Genomic DNA, 19674 nt, shown 5'->3' on the forward strand with positions numbered 1-19674 from the left:
CCAGGACCTATATACTAGGTGGTGTCAGAGGGAGGCCCATAGAATGGTTAAAGACTCCAGTCACCCAAGTCATAGACTGTTCTCTCTACTACTGCACAACAAGCGGTACCGGAGCGCCACGTCTAGAACCTTAAAGGCTCCTTAACAGCTTCTACCTTCAAACCATAAGACTTCTGAACAATTAATCAAATGGCCACCCGTCTGCTATTCACTGTTTATTATCTATGCATAGAGTCACTTTACAAATTACCTTGATTAACCTGTACCCCACATTGACTCAGCACAAGTACCCCCTGTATATAGCCTCATTATTGTTATGTCATTTTCTTGTTACTTTTTGATTTAATACTTTTTTTTTACTTAAGTTTATTTCGTAAATATTTGGTCGCCTAAAAATATGACATATTGCAGCTTTAAGTCCACTTCAGTCAGTGTAGATGAATGGGAGGAGACAGGTTAAATAAGGATTTTTAATAGTTGAGATAATTGAGACATGGATTGTGTATGTGTGCCATTCAGAGGGTAAATGGGCAAGACACAAAATGTACGTGCCTTTGAACGGGGTATTTTTGGTAGTATGTGCCAGGCGCACCGGTTTGTGTTATGAACTGCAAAACTCAGTAGTACATTATTGCTGTGTGCCCGTAATTAGGACCTTTATTTTGAAGACAATTTTGGACGCTGGAGTAATAGGCCTACTGGTGGCAAAGGTTTCACATCCTCTTTGTTCGTCGGCAGTAACGTTGGCTAGCTAGGTTTACATTCTACCGTCTCATGCGGCGCTCACTAGCAAAGGTAGCTAAGATACTGATTGGCACATGGGCCATAATGGGTATGTATTCGTGGTAACTTATATTATATAAAACAATATTTTGTTTTTGCTTGCTATACATCTGTCTAGGTTGGGTTTTCTAGCTAGGTGGCCAACTAGCCATGATCAGGCAGGGTCGTCCTCATTAGTGTACACTTTACTGAACGTTTTGCAACGCAAAATGAAAACGAGCGTTTCTTATTGGATAAGTTCAGACTGTCCCTGTCCGTTTTTTTCTCCTCCGGTGCATAATGAACACGACCCTGATCTCAAGGAAGTAGCTGGGTAGCTAGCTAGGCCTACTTTGCAGTTTTTAGCAAAACCCCTTGATCTATCTAGCAGTGCCGCTACGGCGATCTGTTATGTTATTGACCAACTCACGTTCAGATTTGAATTATGTTATTGTGTCCACTTGGGCACATTCTGTGCAAGCTAGCCTTATAGCTAATACGTAAGTGCAAGCTAAACTATAAGGTTAAGTTAGCTATCTGCTGGCAATGTTATATCAACCGTAACATTTCTTATCACTCAATGAATAACTATCTGTAGTTAAGATATGCAAAACTAGCACATTTAGTTAGTTCTGCTATGTTAATGTTCTTACAAAATGTAATTGATTTAGCTAGACATCTAACACACTTCACCTTACTTTTCACATTATAGATTCCCCCATTCCGCTCTCCTCCCTGCGCCTTTTGGTTCCACCTCTACGACTGATGTCTGCATTTATGTGGCAGGTAGCACAACAGAGGGCCATCAAGCACTATGGAAAATTAGAGGAGTTTGTGACCGTGGTAACACAAACTGTCACAGAACTTATGACTGACAGACAGAGGACCCTCCTTATTTTGGGTCTGAGAGCAAGGGTAAGAAATGCCACATATTATGCCATACAGAATCACTTCAAAATGCTGGGATAGTTCCACCTACTTCCTGCATCCTGTCACATACTGTTTTTGAATGGGCTTTTAAAAAATCATGATAACATGGGCATTTAAGACATTACATTCTATTTGTAGATTCATTTACTTCTACCCGAGGCCTTTTATTCATGTTTTCAATTGTGTTTTTGTAATCGAAAACCATAAGGCATCAGGAAGAATTTCACATATCTCAAATTACTGTGTTTTCATGAATTTGATGATATCTTGAAGCCCATAAAAAAAACAGTATGAGACTTTATCCAGGAAGTAGGGGGACTTTCTTAGTGTATAGGTAAAATGTAGAAAATAGTTTTATGCAAAGTATCAGACTGGACCATTTTTCTTGCAGGTAAACCCTGTCAGCCTCCAGACCCTCCTTTATAGAATAAAGTCTTCTCAACATGCACAGGTTGGTGAATCAAAGTATAAATATTGTGCCAAGATTGGAGCTTTTGTTCTGCTGGACACTTTGAGATAATTAACACCCTCATAATTAAGCAACATTTAAATACAAGAGATTTAAGATTGTTGGTATGGATAGTTGTCTAAAAATGAATCTTAAAAATAAACTTTGTTTTACAGTCCAATGATGCAGGCATGGAATCACCTGAAGCTAACTTTGCCAAGCTCACCCAAAACTTGATTATAGACCCGGTTGAGCGTGAACACTTCGTCCAAGTAAGTAGCTGTTAATGCCAAGCTTGTCTTGAACCTACAAGGCCTTCCCACACTACGTCAGATTCAGTCTTTTATGATTATTACATGTCACACTGTGCAACGTGACCAAATTACAATCTTGACATCAACCTGGCTGGGTTGTAAGGTTTGCCTCAGTTCTGTTGTCACATTCTGCGATTGGCTTGCGAGGCTACGTCAGTCGACTTAGGCTACGTCAGCTGGGCGTATCAAGCATTGGCGTCAAAAGAACAACAATAAGCTGTTGCTATGTCGATTGACAGACACTGCTTTTCCTACCTCTGTGACTGAGCGGTCCTTGTAATAAAAAGCTTAACTCTCGAATTGAAGAGGTACATCACAACATGGAAAAGCTAATGCCAAATATAAGCCCCGTAGCATGATTATTGGGATTGCTCAATAAAAGCATTGCAATTTTAACATTCAAGGTGTGATGGTTATTTATAACTACAGAGCCAATTACTTGCACTAAGCTTTCATTATACAATGTGTGATTCTTATTTTTTATTTTTATGAATGGTGTCATTTCTGGTCATGTTCTTATTCATTTTTTTTTTTTAACCTTTATTTAACCAGGCAAGTCAGTTAAGAACAAATTCTTATTTTCAATGACGGCCTAGGAACAGTGGGTTAACTGCCTGTTCAGGGGCAGAACGACAGATTTGTACCCTTCATACTGCCATAACTTTTTCGGAGCTTAGGGAAAGTAGAGGTACTTAAAGGAAAATTCCCAAAACTATCTTTTGGTATTTGTTTTATTAGTCCATTATAGGGCTGGGCGATTATAGCAAATTTAATTTGAATTGATGTTTTGTGCGATATTCCAAGTAAATGTATTGCAAGAATCAAGTGTTTTTGTTTTTATGAGCTTTTATGTTCACTTGTTCTCATGTTGTCTTTTTGGTTCTCGTCTCCTTTGCCCCTTCTGTGCTCTGTGCGCCTTCCCATTTACACCAGAGATCTGTATATAATGATGAGATGCACGTCTCCACCCTAACAATGGGGGTCGTTGTCCCAAAGGCGGGAAAGCAAGCGACAAGCTTAGGTACAAAATAAGCCCATTGAAACGCATTGGGCATATTTTGGACAGATTTGAGTGCGCACGAAACTGCTCGCTTCGCTTCTTACTCTGTTTCACACACACACACACACCAAGCCCCTCTCCCTGTCACTCACAACAACAAAGATGAGAGATCACTTCTTCCTCCTTGACAAGTGGTTTCAACTCGCTATTTGCGTTTGAGAGAGGAAACTATTACATTTTAAAGAGAAATTGCAGAAAGTAGTAGTGGAGAAAGTAAAAGTTACAAGTCCATTATGATATTCTGAGAGAGCATCTTGGCATGTATAACAAAGCAATTAGAAATGCTAGACGGGCTCATTTTTGTAACTTGATCTCTATTAATCAGAATAATTTGTCAGTGCTCTTCCTGACCATTGATGGCCTGATAAATCCTACCCTCGCAAACCTATGTGAACTTTCCTCTACATCTAAATGTGAAGAGTTTGCGGCATATTTCAGAGATACCCAGCCTAAAATGTTTGTCAGTCAAGCAAGACCCGATGATAAGTTTTGATATGTGCCCTAGACTACCACGCAAAGCCACTATGGATTTATTTTCCCTGGTTGACACAGACATGCTCAGGAAAGTGATATCACAACTTAAACCTTCTACCTGCCTTCTCTATCCTATCCCCACCACCTTTTTCAAAACAGTTTTTAATTGCATATCTGAAGAAGTGAAAGCTATTGTTAATCACTCCCTGTTCACAGGCACTTTCCCCACTGCAATAAACTGCTATGGTGAAACCCCTTCAGAGGAAAAGTCAACTAGATTCTTCAGCTTTTAGCAATTTTTGGCTATGTTCCAACCTTCTGTTCATAAGCAAAAATCTGGAGAAATTGTTTTCAAACAGCTCCTTTTTTTCCCAATCTGGTTTTCAGGACTAGCACAGACACAGCCTTTGTTAAAATTGTAAATTATTTTAGAGGCAACACAGATGCCAAACAGCTCTCTGTCCGTTGTAATCTTGGATTTAAGTGCTATTTTCACTGCTATGCAGACGATACACAACCTTTTACAATAGTGTCACCAGAGGATTTTAGATCCACGGATAAACTATTAGACTGAATTAGTGATTTAAATAATTGGATGGCTCACATCTTCCTCCAACTAAATCAAGTCAAGACCGAGGTGGTACTTGTTGGAGCCAAAGCACAGAGAGAATCTGTCCACACCTATCAATTCACGGACAAGACAGATAAAAAACCTAGGTGTTATTTTAGATTCTGAACTCTATTTCGACTCATCTTTTTACCACCAGAGGAACATTGCCACGGTGTGTCCAATGTTCTCTTGGGCTGATACAGAGACTCATCCATGCTTGTATTACAAGCAGGCTTGACTCCTGTAATGCTCTTCTGTCTGATCTACCCAAGAAAGTCATTGGTTAACTGCAAAAAAACATACAGAATGCTGCAGCATGGGTACTGACCAAGACCAGACAGACAGCACACAATACACCGGTCTTAAGGTCTCGGCACTGGCTGCCTGTGCATTTTTAGAATGAATTTCTATTGATTTTTAAATCAATCCATGATTGTTCACCCCAATACATGTCAGACATGCTTTTAAGTTATGTACCCAGTAGGTCTCTCAGGTCCTCTGGCTCACTGGTCTTTTAACTATCCCAAAGCCTAGGCCCATGAGTCTTGGAGAGGCATCCTTTAGTTACTATGCCTCTGGAATAGTCTTTAAATGCCTTTAAAAGTGCTTTCCTCACCATCTTAAATAAGCATTGACTGCCCTTGACCAGCACAAAAACATCCTGTGGCGTTCTGCATTATCATCGAATAGTCCCCACGATATGCAACTTTTCATGGAAGTCAGGAACCAATATACAGGCAGTTAAGAAAGCTAAGGCTAGCTTTTTCAAAAAGAAATTTGCATCCTGTAGCACTAATTCCAAAAAGTTGTGGGACACTGTAAAGTCCATGGAGAATAAGAGCACCTCCTCCCAGCTGCCCACTGCACTGAGGCTAGGAAACACTGTCACCACCGATTAAATCTATGATAATCGATAATTCCAATAAGCTTTTTCTACGGCTAGCCATGCTTTCCACCTGGCTACCCCTACCCCGGCCAACAGCTCTGCACCCCCTGCAGCAACTTGCCCAAGCATCCCCCTCTTCTCCTTCACCCAAATCTAGACAGCTGATGTTCTGAAAGAGCTGCAAAATCTGGATCCCTACAAATCAGCTGGGCTAGACAATCTGGACCCTCTGTCTAAAATTATCTGCCGCAGTTGTTGCAAACCCTATTACTAGCCTGTTCACCTTCTCTTTCGTATCGTCTGAGATCCCCAAAGATTGGAAAGCTACCGCTCTCACCCCCTCTTCAAAGGGGGAGACACTCTAAACCCAAACTGTTACAGACCTATATCCATCCTGCCCTGACTTTCTAAAGTCTTTGAAAGCCAATTGTGTTTGCACTCAGAAGACATTAATTTATTTTTTTAAATGTTCCTTTTGTTTGATAAAGTCTCTCTTTATATCCGAAAACCTCTGTTTGATTTTCACGTTTTATTCAGTAATCTACAGGCTCAAACGCAGTCACAACAGGCAGACAAAAAAATCCAAATTGTATCTGTAAAGTTCATAGAAACATGTCAAATGATGTTTATATTCAATCCTCAGGTTGTTTTTAGCCTATATTATCTATAATATTTTAACCGGATAATAATGTTGTCAATATAAAAGGTAAACAAGAAAGGCACTCTTTCTGGTCGTGCGCATGAAAAAGCTCTGTGACACAGCAGGGTCCACTCATTCAGTGTGCTCTTACTCCCTCATTTTTCAGAATACAAGCCTGAAACAATTTCTAAAGACTGTTGACATCTAGTGGAAGGCATAGTAACTGCAATTTGAGTCCTAAGTCAATGGATTCTGTAATGGCATTGAATAGAAAACTAAAACAACAACAAAAAATTCCCACTTCCCGAATGGATTTTTCTCAGGTTTTCGCCTGCCAAATCAGTTCTGTTATACTCACAGACATTATTTTAACAGTTTTGGAAACTTTAGTGTTTTCTATCCAGATCTACTAATTATATGCATATCCTATCTTCTGGGCCCGAGTAGAGGGCAGTTTAATTTGGGCATGCTTTTCATCCAAAATTCCAAATGCTGCCCCCTACCCTAGAGAAGTTAACAAACCCCCAAATGAGCTTCAGTGACATACAACACTCCTTCTGCGGCCTCCAACTGCTCTTAAATGCTAGTAAAACTAAATGCATGCTCTTCAACCGATTGCTGCCCGCCCGACTAGCATCACTACTCTGGACGGTTCTGACCTTGTTTACTCCATGTGTAACTCTTTGTTGTATGCTCACACTGCTATGCTTTATCTTGGCCAGGTCGCAGTTGCAAATGAGAACTTGTTCTCAACTAGCCTACCTGGTTAAATAAAGGTGAAATAAAATTGGACAACTACAAATACCTAGGTGTCTGGTTAGACTGTAAATTCTCCTTCCAGACTCACATTAAGCATATCCAATCCAAAATTAAATCTAGAATCGGCATCCTGTTTCGCAACAAAGCCTCCTCCACTCATGCTGCCAAACATACCCTCGTAAAACTGACTTTCCTACAGATCCTTGACTTCGGCGATGTCATTTACAAAATAGCCTCCAACTCTCTACTCAGCAAACTGGATGTAGTCTTTCACAGTGCCATCCGTTTTATCACCAATGCCCCATATACTACCCACCACTGCGACCTGGATGCTCTTGTTGGCTGGCCCTCTGTTGACTGACCCACTGGCTCCAGTTCATCTGTACGTCTTTGCTAGGTAAAGCCCCGCCTTATCTCAGCTCACTGGTCACTCTAGCAACACCCACCCGTAGCATACTCTCCAGCAGGTATATTTCACTGGTCATCCCCAAAGCCAACACTTACTTTGGCTGCCTTTCCTTCCAGTTCTCTGCTGCCAATGACTGGAACGAATTGCAAAAATCACTGAAGCTGGAGACTCATATCTCCCTCACTAACTTTAAGCATCAGCTGTCAGAGCAGCTTACTGCACCTGTACACAGCCAATCTGTAAATAGCACATCCAACTACCTCATCCCCATATTGGTATTTATCTTCTTGCTCTTTTGCACCCCAGTATCTCTACTTACACATCATCATCTGCACATCTATCACTCCAGAGTTAATGCTAAATTGTCATTAATTCACCACTATTGGCCTATTTAGTGCCTTACCTCCCTAATCTTACTACATTTGCACACACTGTACATATATTTTTATATTGTGTTTTTGGCTGTACGTTTTGTTTATCCCATTTGTAACTCTGTTTTTGTCGCACTCCTTTGCTTTATTTTGGCCAGGTCGCAGTTGTAAATGAGAACTTGTTCTCAACTGGCCTCCTTGGTTAAATAAAGGTGAAATAACCTGAAGGGGCCAAAACTGTAATTACAATTTTAAAAAGATCTTAACACACCTTTTAAGCTTTGCTTTTCCTTCGGGTGCGTTTTAGTCATTCAGTTTTTGTTATTCATCCTCATCTTTTGTAGTAAAAAAAAAAAATCCTGTGAAGAACATTGTTGCATTCATTTCTGAAGTGTGCTGTATAAATAAATCTTGATTTAACCTGTGTTAATTTTCTGTAGTCTAATGCCTGCTACATTGTTAGTGAATGTGCATTATGCAGGGTTCTGATAATGTGTCCCTTTCCAATAATGCAGAGAAATTATATAAATGAATAAGGTGTAAATGTAATGATATCTTGACTATATACATGGTGTACTGTCGGGAAGAGTGGGTTGTCCCCGACTACACAAGTGGCAGTAAGTGTAAACGCAACAAGAGTTCAAGTTTGAGATGCTTTTACATGAGCTTTTTGTGTCTCTGGCGTTGTAGTCCACAAGCTGTTCAGGCAAGTGGGTGGTTAAAGTGGGCGGCCACCTGTAGTCTCTTGCGGCGGTGTGGCTTCACTGGCAGAGTCCGTAACTCTCCTTCTGAGAAGTCTGTGGAAGAAGAGTAGGCACGCTGTGTCTTCCTAACTGCTCACTTGAGTTAGGTCCAGCCTTCCAATCTTGTGCCAGTCAGTTGATTAGGGAATGCCTTGCAGGTGTGCTGACTAGTAATCCTGCACAGGTTGAGCAGCGCTGTGGCACTGTCTTCAGCTGGCCTTGTGCTGAAGGTAGTGCGGCCTTGCACAGTGCTAAACTGAGTGCCGTTGTCCATGGGGCTGAATTGAGCGCACCTGTCTCCTGTGCTAAGGTGGGGTGGTTCTGTCCATGTTGCTGCACTGAGAGTCCTTCAGCCACACCTATGCCCATGCCTTTCATGGTGCCACACACCCGTCCCTTTAACTCCGAGCCATGAGAGGAATTGGTGGGAGAGAAGAGAAAATGGAGCTGGTAGAGGGCATCAGCGTTCCCATGAGCAGACCCTGGTCTGTGTCGAACCACAAAGTTGTATGGTTGTAGCTCGAGGAACCAGCGGGTCGCCCGGTCATTTATGTCCTTGGCCATCCACTGCAAGGGTGCATGGTCTGTCTCCAGGGTGAACTGCCTTCCCATGGTAGTAGGATAGGGAGCAGACAGCCCATTTTATAGCCAGACATTTTTATACGGTAGCATACTTCTGTTACCTAGGTAGGAGCTTTAGACTGCTGATTAAAGCATAATGTTCTTAACCATCCCAGACCTGGGACTGGACGGCTCCCTGTCCAGTTTCAGAGGCGCATGTTTGGACGACGAAAGGCTGGGAGTAGTCTGGTGACCTCAGGACTGGTCCTAAACAGAGGGGGGTTTGAAGATCCATGGAATAAACCGCCAGTAGTAACTGGCCAGTCCCATGAAGGCTCTCACCTGAGTCTTGGTGGCTGGATAGGGCTAGTTGCTTGGATACTAGGGCGATGGGGCTGGCCTTCTGACTTTTTGACTCCTCTATGGCGTCCAACACACATTTTTGACCTCGGCGCAGATGGCTTTGCAATGAGCTTCAAGGACCCTATACGGCTTCACATGTACAGTCTTCCCAGGTAGCGTAATGATATCGAGCTCTAGCACATCTGTCCACGGAAGACATCCCTGAGGGAAGATATTCATGTACTGATCAATAAAGTGTTTTACTTCTTGGAGTTGTTGGAGTAAGGTCTAGGCCCATGTTTACAACATCTCTGGGTATTTCCTGAGGAAGCTCTGTGGAGACAAAGGCCACAGTAACATCATCCTCCTCCCACTTCTTCAGAAGGTTAATGTGATATTCTTGCTCCCGTTTACGGCGATCTGGCTGGTTTATCCCGCACGTCACTGGGTCTCCATGACCGCGTAGGGCCCCTGCCACCGGGCGAGGAACTTTTCTTTCTGTGGTGGGCAGAAGGAGCACTCGGTCACCAGGATTGAACTCTTGGAAGGCCCACCCTTGTGAACATATGTACCAACTCCTTGGCTATGGCTAGGCCACTCCAGGACCTTGAAATGCTTCTTACGAAGCCACTCCTTCGTTGCCCGAGCGGTGTTTGGGATCATTGTCATGCTGAAAGACCCAGCCACGTTTCATCTTCAATGCCCTTGCTGATGGAAGGAGGTTTTCACTCAAAATCTCAAGATACATGGCCCCATTCATTCTTTCCTTTACACGGATCAGTCGTCCTGGTCCCTTTGCAGAAAAACAGCCCCAAAGCATGATGTTTCCACCCCCATGCTTCACAGTAGATATGATGTTCTTTGGATGCAACTCAGCATTCTTTGTCCTCCAAACACGACGAGTTGAGTTTTTACCAAAAAGTTATATTTTGGTTTCATCTGACCATATGACATTCTCCCAATCTTCTTCTGGATCATCCAAATGCTCTCTAGCAAACTTCAGACGGGCCTGGACATGTACTGGCTTAAGCAGGGGGACACGTCTGGCACTGCAGGATTTGAGTTCCTGGCGGCGTAGTGTGCTACTTTGGTCCCAGCTCTCTGCAGGTCATTCACTAGATCCCCCCCCCCCCCCCCCCCCCCCGTGTGGTTCTGGGATTTTTGCTCACCGTTCTTGTGATCATTTTGACCCCACGGGGTGAGATCTTGCGTGGAGCCCCAGATCGAGGGAGATTATCAGTGGTCTTGTATGTCTTCCACTTCCTAATAATTGCTCCCACAGTTGATTTCTTCAAACCAAGCTGCTTACCTATTGCAGATTCAGTCTTCCCAGCCTGGTGCAGGACTACAATTTTGTTTCTGGTGTTCTTTGAAAGCTCTTTGGTCTTGGCCATAGTGGAGTTTGGAGTGTGACTGTTTGAGGTTGTGGACAGGTGTCTTTTATACTGATAACAAGTTCAAACAGGTGCCATTAATACAGGTAACGAGTGGAGGACAGAGGAGCCTCTTAAAGAAGAAGTTACAGGTCTGTGAGAGCCAGAAATCTTGCTTGTTTGTAGGTGACCAAATACTTATTTTCCACCATTCCTCCAGTTGCAGAGGACGGTGTTTAATCCCAGGGTCCTTAGCTTAGTGGTGCGCTTGGAGGGCACATGTCAGCAATCAAGTTTTCAAGATGTATAACTTTCGAAATACACAAATACCAAAACACAGCTGTATTTTGAAAGTTATACATCAACAATGGACTAACTCAAAAGAATGGAGTTTTCCTTTAATCAGTAGACCCTGTCACACTGAACAAGCCAAGATGTCCGACAATCGTTTACGACCTAAGAATTTGATCACCACATGGACATTTTGTCTGGGAGGGCAAAATCGTGGCATAAGACGGCTAAAATCATGCAGTCTGTGCAGGCCTTTACTTGAACATTTTCTCTGGCCTGACTCAAGTTAGTTATGATGTTCGTGGAAAATATAGTTGAGTTGAGATTCAGTAAGATTGTTAGTCAAGATAGCATTTGAATAGTGAATAAGCCTACGCTATTATAAATCATAACTAGTCATTCTCTAACATTAATTTGTCTAAACTGGGTATACACAGACAACCCAATTCAGAATTTTTTTCAGTCATTGGTATTTTGACCAATCAGATCTGATGTGAAAAAATCTGGTGTGATTGGTCAAAGGTGTAAGCAAATATCAGAATTGGGATGCCAGTCTATGCCACTGTGGGTACTGGATTGTGCTAGCCTGGGTGCCAAGACAGCCGAAACAGGCTTGGCACCCAGGCTAGGATCATTCAGGGTCTATAAATATAAAACATCAAATTATTTTCCCTTTTGCATTATCTCACCGACTCTCCATCTTCTCAGGTGGTGTTTCCTGAAGAATTCAGACCTGATTTTGACCAAGTGCTTCAGGAACTGGTCTGTGACTTTCTCACTAGATTGGAAGAGCTGCTTACACTACCAGACTTTAAGCAGGTGCAGAAATCACTTTCGTAAGACAGTCTTGAGACAACAGCTTTCAAATTAATAACTGTAGTTGGCCTGGAATCTATTTTGGCATTTTACTTGTGTCCCTCTTTTCCCTAGACTGCATTGTTGCTGAGTGCTGGCTCCTCTGGCCTAGATGAATGCCTGCAGTCTTTCTCTCACTCAGAAGATCTCCAGTTTCTGCTCCAGAATTACAAACAATGCAGAACATTGTACACAAACAGTAAGTTCATAGAAAAGTATCCATTTTTGTATATGTAATTTTAGCACCACATGGTCAGAAGGTTTATTGATGGAACAACAGCATCTGAGGATAATAATCTGATTTATGTGCAGGAAGTTCCTCTCACCATGTTCCTTACCTTCCTTGTTCATTTGGAAGGGATTTAAAGTTGGAAGGATTAGCCAAATAAAGTGATGGATTAAAATGTAAAGTAATGTAAATTATGGATTTGAGAAGTTTTTCCTCTAGGCTTTCAGAACAGTCACCTAGATATTATTCAAAGTGTGTTTTTAATGTTTTTGTCTGTGCAGTTTCCTCCTCTGACATTCCTCAGGAATCAGATATTGAATCTGATGCCTTCCCTGACCAGTTAAATCGTACCAATCTGGACACTGGTGTGGGGATGAGGACTGGGACACAAAGCAGAGACTGCCAAAGGATGGAGTTGGCATCACATTTAGTGGAAATGGGGAGCACAAGAGATATTATAGGCTGCGATGAAACCTGTGATGAAGGGAATGAAGATGATATTGATGTAGAGGACGACCCAAAACAGAAAAGGTATGAGAATAAATGTATATTTGTTGTTTCAAATGGTACAGTTGGTAAATAACCATTTGCATTTGGACAGTCTATCAAACAAACTTACCACTTGACCCAGTAATAGTCAACAATTTGCATTTCTGTTTTGTGCCTTTCACAGGGCTGGTTCTGGTCTTTCTCCTACCAGTGTCGTGCAAGGTGGTGATACAGGTGAGACCTCACAAACTTTTAGTTGAGTACATTTACCCTTTGGAAAGCCTCAGTTGACCATTGTGGGGCAATGGTAGGGGTAACTTCCTCATGAGTTTAATATTTGTATTCATTTTTCCGCAGACACCGCAGGGGTGTCGTTTCAGGTGTTGACTCCCCTTTCTTCAGCTTCAAATGAGTGTGCCCCATCTACTTCCAGTTCATCACACATGGTTGTCCACCAGTGTCCTCAGTGTGGGAAGTGCTTTAATTATCAGTCTCAACTTGTCCAACACCAGCAAATTCACTGTGGGGATAATCCATACAAGTGCTCCAACTGCGGGAATAGATTCAAATTCTTTACAAGTCTGTCAAACCATAAGAGGATGCAATGTGTGGGCACTGCCTTTAGCTGCCCCAAATGCTGGAGAGAGTTTGGTTCTCTGCGTGAGAAATTGAGACACCAGTGTCCACACAACGAAGTCATGTACATCTGTCCACAGAGCGGGAAGAGTTTTAAGACGCCACAGCAACAACCATTCCAGTGCCGTCATTGCGCAATGGCCTTTTCCGAAATGGATCAACTGCATGCTCACGAAAAAATTCACGGAGTCCCCCAATCTCTTGACTGTCACACATGTGGAATGACCTTCAGCAACTTGCCCAGCCTCGTGCACCACGTGGAAGCCCACAAGAGGTCGGATCTGAGGCCATCGTCGCACCTTCCAAAGAAGAAGAAAGGATTGCAGCTTCCGAAAACTCACCACTGTCACCAATGTGGAAAGTCCTTTGTAACAAACCGACGCCTTAAGGATCACGTTCGTACTCATTTGAATTATCGTCCCTTCCCCTGCTCCTACTGTGGGAAATGTTTCACTCAGAAAGGTAATCTCAATGTGCACATAAGGATCCACACAGGGGAGAGACCCTACATGTGCTCTGTGTGTGGGAAGACCTTTCAGTCAGCAGGGAATCTGCAGGTACACCAGCGCTTTCACACTGGGGAGAAACCTTACCAATGCAAAGAGTGTGACAAACGTTTTACTAAGTCGAGCCATTTAGTGGTCCACATGCGTGGGCATACTGGAGAGCGTCCCTTCACCTGTAATGAATGTGGAAGGAGTTTTATCCGGAAAACTTGCTTAAAGAAACATTTGCTAGTTCATTCAGGGCAGAAGCCTTATTCACGGCCTCGTTGCCCGAATAATTCCAAACGCAGTTCACAACCAAGCTATCACATGAAGGAGAATCCTACTAATGCGACTGCCATGACTGGACATGCGACTGCCATGGCTGGACATGCGGCCGCCATGGCTGGTCATGTGGCCGCCGTGGCTGGACATGTGGCCGTACCAGCGATCTATCATGACAGCCTTAACATAAAAATGTTGGCACATGTTGGCATGTCCCGAGGCTATGCCATGGAGAGACTAGGAGGCGGTCCTTCAAATTGTTGAACGCTGCCATGCGCGTGGAAAAATGTCCCAATACTTTCCTTCCGGCCTGACCTCTCACTTTTGAGTAACCCTCTTAGTGGGAAGTTGGGAGTGCAATTCGCTAGCGAAGCAACAAGTTATGGGGAAAAATCAATACTAGTCCAGAGAGATTAATGGGTGTTCTAATTATTGTTAACACGGAAACAACGGCATTTTTCATTGTAGGTTTCAAACAATCGCTCTGCAATGGCTTCATGCACGGAATTGAATTGGAACAACTAAGAATTTATCATTAACACAGAAACAAAGGAATTGTCCATTGTAGGTTTTCCAAAAACGTGCGGCAATGGCGTCATTCACTGATGGGGGAGGGGCTTTGGTAGGTGAGGTGGGGTGTAGACTCTCTAGTCTTTCTCTATACATCATGTCTCAGAACCTCATCAAGTAGCTGATTTGGTTGCCAAGGTTACCGGACCAATTAAGAAGCTACTTTATAGTTTCATGTGATGTTCTGTTTTTCTCATTACAAATATTATTCCTTTACAGATGTATTAGACATGTAGAGCTGTTTGCATGTAGACATGTTTATGTAATAGGAGCAGTAGTCATGGATAGAGGTTGAGCTGGTGAAATGCATGTGCAATTGTAATATAAGTATTTACTCTAACAGTAATAATGATAATGTGTTATTTGATAAGCGTATTTCTAGACTTTCAAGGAATCTAGAAAAAGTGTATTTTCTGGTGTTATATTTGGAGGGTTGTGATATTCTTTGTTATACCTATTATTAAAGGTTTTAATACTTAAGCTTCTATTTATTTATTTATTTTAAGGGCACTGTGCTCTCTCTGTGCAGGTTGGTCACAAGTAACACAATCGCATGCTATCGCAAGGCCATTAGGTTGTGTGTTCTGTTTTCTGGGTTATTGTCTGCTCACAACTAGGGTTGCAAAGGGCGGAAACAAATTTCCGGAAATTTTCCGTGAGAAGTTAAGCCTGGGAATTTAGCTTAAATTCATCAAAAAAGTTTGCTCATAAAAGTGAACCTTTTTTTGTGGGATACAAATAAGGCAATTCAAGGTATTGTGGCATATTTTGGTTAAACTGTCCCCAATTCAATGGAATTGCAACCCTCTGCATGCACAGTGCACTCTTCCATCACATGTACAGCTGATTCTCAAGATCTTGCACACAAATGAGATGCTATTGAGTCCACACTACTACACTGTCTGAGCCAAGGACTACATGCTTTCTGGTAAGTTTTGATTACAATACTGGGTGGGATGAATATATTTTATATGGCATACATTATTTCTTTGTTAACTAGTTAACAGTAGCCTACAGCAAAGTGTGTTTAAATCATGTCTAACTTAACAATTTCTGCTAGTTAGTTTTTGCTACCATGTGGGTTTTTGCCTGCTAACTGAAGTGTTAATTCACCTGTTTCCATACATGTTTAATTAAAATAAAAAAATCTTACAAAGAAGTTGTTTAATCTAACTGTTAAACTATTTATCTGTACATGGAATTGTATTTGTTGTTTTTTTACTCATATTTTTCTAATATTTACAGGAAAATGCCACGGGCACGGTCTGATTTGTGGAGACATTTCACTGCAGCTAATGTAGAAGGAAAAGCTGTGTACATTTGCAAGTAGTGTGCCAAATCATATGTGAAAAATGCAACAAAGATGGAGAATCATCTGGCCAAGTACATAAAGTTCCCTCAGCACTCACAACAAGCAACCTCTGACAAAAGTCCCTCTTCTTCTATTTGAGGTGAAAATGATGAATCAGACACCTTATTGATAGCAACAGCTCACGGTCCTCCTGGAATCAGACGTTTTTTTGACTCGATGGAGGAACGTAGCCAGAGAAATTATGATGAATGTCTTGCTCGAGCTTTGAATGCAACTGGTTCACCTCTGATGCGCACAGGAAATGTGTATTGGAAGAGATTTCTGAATGTTCTTCGCCCAGCATATACCCCTCCAACCAGACATGCTTTATCTACTAATTTGCTGGATGCAGAGTTCAACAGAGTTCGAGTGAAGGTTAAGCAAATCATCGAGAAAGCAGACTGTATTGCAATCATCTCTAATGGGTGGTCTAATGTTTGTGGGAAATTAATAATTAACTACATCTCCACCCCCCAACTACTATTCTACAAGAGCACAGACACAAGGGACAACAGACACACCAGTCTCTACCTTGCAGATGAGCTGAAGGCAGTTATCAATGACCTTGGACCACAGAAGGTATTTGCACTGGTGACAGACAATGCTGCGAACATGAAGGCTGCTTGGTCTAAAGTGGAGGAGTCCTACCCTCACATCACACCCATTGGCTGTGCTGCTCATGCATTGAATCTGCTCCTCAAGGACATGGCACTGAAAACAATGGATACACTCTACAAGAGAGCAAAAGAAATGGTTAGGTATGTGAAGGGCCATCAAGTTATAACAGCAATCTACCTCACCAAGCCCAAGTGAGAAGAATAAGAGCACCAAATTGAAGCTGCCCAGCAACACCCGTTTGGGTGGTGTTGTCATCATGGTGACAGTCTCCTGGAGGGGAAGGCGTCTCCAAGAAATGGCCATATCACAGTCTGCCGATATGGACAGCCCCATCAAGAGGATCCTCCTGGATGTATTTTGGGAGAGAGTGGTAAGCAGCCTGAAATTCCTGAAACCTATAGCAGTAGCCATTGCACGGATTGAGGGAGACAATGCCATCCTGTTTGATGTTCAGACTCTGCTTGCAGATGTAAGAGAAGAAGTCCGTACTGTCCTTCCCACTTCACTGTTGCTCCAAGCAGAGGAAACTGCAGTTCTGAAATACATCAAAAAGCGTGAAGACTTTTGCCTGAAGCACATACACGCTGCAGTGTACATGTTGGACACCAAGTATGCTGGCAAGAACATCCTGTCTGGTGCAGAGATCAACAAGGCCTATGGTGTCATCACTACTGTGTCTCGCCACCTTGGCCTTGATGAGGGCAAGGTTCTTGGCAGTCTGGCAAAGTACACTTCCAAGCAAGGGCTTTGGGATGGAGATACAATATGGCAGTCGTGCCAACATATCTCATCAGCCACCTGGTGGAAGAGACTGTGGATCTGAGGCTCTTTCCCCTGTTGCCGCCATCATCCTCCAAATCCCACCAACATCAGCCGCCTCAGAGCACAACTAGTCCTTGTTTGGGAACACACACACTAAAGCACGCAACAGGCTGACCAATACAAGAGTTGAAAAATTGGCCATCTGTGCAAAGTTTTGGCATTTTGAGCCTGACAACGAGTCATCCTCAACAGAGTTGGAAAGTGACAGTGAAGATGAGGCCTCAGTCTGATGTTCAAGAGGTGGGCATTGAGGAGGTCCAGGGAGAAGACATGGAAGCCTGAGAGGAAGACAACCAAAGCTTTAGTTTCTAGACTATCATTTTACAGATGTATGTTGAAAACGTTTTTGGTAGATGCGATGGATCATTGGGGATCATTCAATATTCCCTTTTGTTGTTCAGTGAAATCATCCCATGTGAAGTCAACTCATTTAATTAAAGTTAAATTCGTAACTAAATTGTTTTATTTCTATTGGAAGGATTTAATCATTTACAATCGTCTACATATGATAAGGTAAAAGGTTTATGTTTCTATCTCCATATATGGTAAATACAGTTGAAGTCGGAAGTTTACATACTTAGGTTGGGGTCATTAAAACTCATTTTTCAACCAATCCACACATTTCCTGTGAACAAACTATAGTTTTGGCAAGTCTTTCAAGACATCTACTTTGTGCATGACTCAAGTCATTTTTCCCCAAAAAATTTACAGACCTATTATTTAATTTGTAATTCACTGTTTCACAATTCCAGTGGGTCACAAGTTTACATACACTAAGTTGACTGTGCCTTTAAACAGCTTGGAAAATACCAGGAAATTATGTCATGGCTTTAGAAGCTTCTGATAGGCTAATTGACATCATTTGAGTCAATTGGAGGTGTACCTGTGGATGTATTTCAAGGCCTACCTTCAAACTCAGTGCCTCTTTGCTTGACATCATGGGAAAATCAAAACAAATCAGCCAAGACCTCAGGAACAAATAAATAAATCTTGTTCATCCTTGGGAGCAATTTCCAAACGCCTGTAGGTACCACGTTCATCTGTACAAACAATAGTACGCAAGTATAAACACCATGGGACCAGCTGTCGTCATACCGCTCCGGAAGGAGACGTGTTCTGTCTCCTAGAGATGAATGTACTTTGGTGCGAAAAGTGCAAATCAATCCCAGAACAACAGCAAAGGACCTTGTGAAGATGCTGGAGGAAACGGGTACAAAAGTATCTATATCCAAAGTTAAACGAGTTCTATATCGATATAACATGAAAGGCCACTCCGCAAGGAAGAAGCCACTGCTCCAAAAGCCCCATATAAAAGACAGACTACAAAGAAAATAATTTTGTTGTTTTGGAAGAGGTGGGAAGCGCCCTCTACCAAATTATGGCTCAGCAAATTGGCACACACTGTACACTTAGAAAGAATTAGATATATTCTGAACAATAAATTATCAACATTTGATCAAATCTGGCAGCCTTTCCTCTGTTGGACCAGTCGGCGCTGTGAATTTGTACATCTTAACGCACTCTCAATTGTAATATTTTAATCTAACTTTGTGCAGCACGTGCTGGCCCGCCACCCGAGCAGTCAATGGAACAGGGGGGAATAAGTGGGGGGGGGGGGGTGATATCTATCCTCTTTCTACCTGTCCTTGTTTTGTATGTTGTGTTTTGTACCCAGAACTTTGGGTGTTGTTGTTCCTGTCTGCTCTCTTTTGTTTAGATAACAATTGTATACTTGTATTTTATACCTTTACACCATTCTTGTGTGTTTAATAAAAAATATTTGAACAAGAAAAAAAAAGAAAAAGTCAGACTACAGTTTGCAACTGCACACGGGGACAAAGATTGTACTTTTTGGAGAAATGTTCTCTGGTCTGATGAAACAAAAATAGAACTATAATGACCATCTGTATGTTTGGAGGAAAAAGGGGGAGGCTTGCAAGCCGAAGAACACCACTCCAACCGTGAAGCACAGGGGGTTGGCAGCATCATGTTGTGGGGGTGCTTTGCTGCAGCAGGGACTGGTGCATTCCACATAATAGATGGCATCATGAGGTAGGAAAATTATGTGGATATATTGAAGCAACATCTCAAGACATCAGTCAGGAAGTTGAAGCTTGGTCGCAAATGTGTCTTTCAAATGGACAATGACCCCAAGCATACTTCCAAAGTTGTGGCAAAATGGCTTAAGGACAACAAAATCAAGGTATTGGAGTGGCCATCACAAAGACCTCAATCCCATAGAAAATGTGTGGGCAGAACTGAAAAAGCATGTGCGAGCAAGGAGGCCTACAAACCTGTTACACCAGCTCTGTCAGGAGGAATGAGCCAAAATTCACCCAACTTATTGTGGGAAGCTTGTGA

The 19674-nt window shown here is 42.3% G+C and overlaps 1 protein-coding gene across 1 annotated transcript; it reads left to right on the forward strand.

The window, feature by feature from the left end:
• The first annotated feature begins 675 nt into the window (after positions 1-675).
• LOC109878973 (zinc finger protein ZFMSA12A) lies at positions 676-15007 on the forward strand. Its single transcript, XM_031797847.1, has 9 exons — positions 676-832; positions 1475-1677; positions 2084-2143; positions 2317-2412; positions 11682-11792; positions 11904-12027; positions 12339-12588; positions 12731-12780; positions 12904-15007. Exons 1-9 carry the CDS (start codon positions 775-777, stop codon positions 14214-14216), a joined length of 2265 nt encoding a protein of 754 aa, XP_031653707.1. The 5' UTR covers positions 676-774; the 3' UTR covers positions 14217-15007.
• The last annotated feature ends 4667 nt before the right edge of the window (positions 15008-19674 follow it).

This window comes from Oncorhynchus kisutch, linkage group LG19, assembly GCF_002021735.2.
Source record: "Oncorhynchus kisutch isolate 150728-3 linkage group LG19, Okis_V2, whole genome shotgun sequence".
In the NCBI taxonomy this organism is placed as follows: Eukaryota; Metazoa; Chordata; class Actinopteri; order Salmoniformes; family Salmonidae; genus Oncorhynchus; species Oncorhynchus kisutch.

What these genes read in the sequence shown, in the direction of transcription:
- LOC109878973 (XM_031797847.1), top strand. Translation starts at nt 775, where the DNA reads ATGCGGCGCTCACTAGCAAAGGTAGCTAAGATACTGATTGGCACATGG. An exon ending in AGTCTTCTCAACATGCACAG is followed by an intron (nt 2,144 to 2,316) that starts GTTGGTGAATCA and finishes TTTGTTTTACAG; the next exon opens with TCCAATGATGCAGGCATGGA. An exon ending in CACTACCAGACTTTAAGCAG is followed by an intron (nt 11,793 to 11,903) that starts GTGCAGAAATCA and finishes TCTTTTCCCTAG; the next exon opens with ACTGCATTGTTGCTGAGTGC.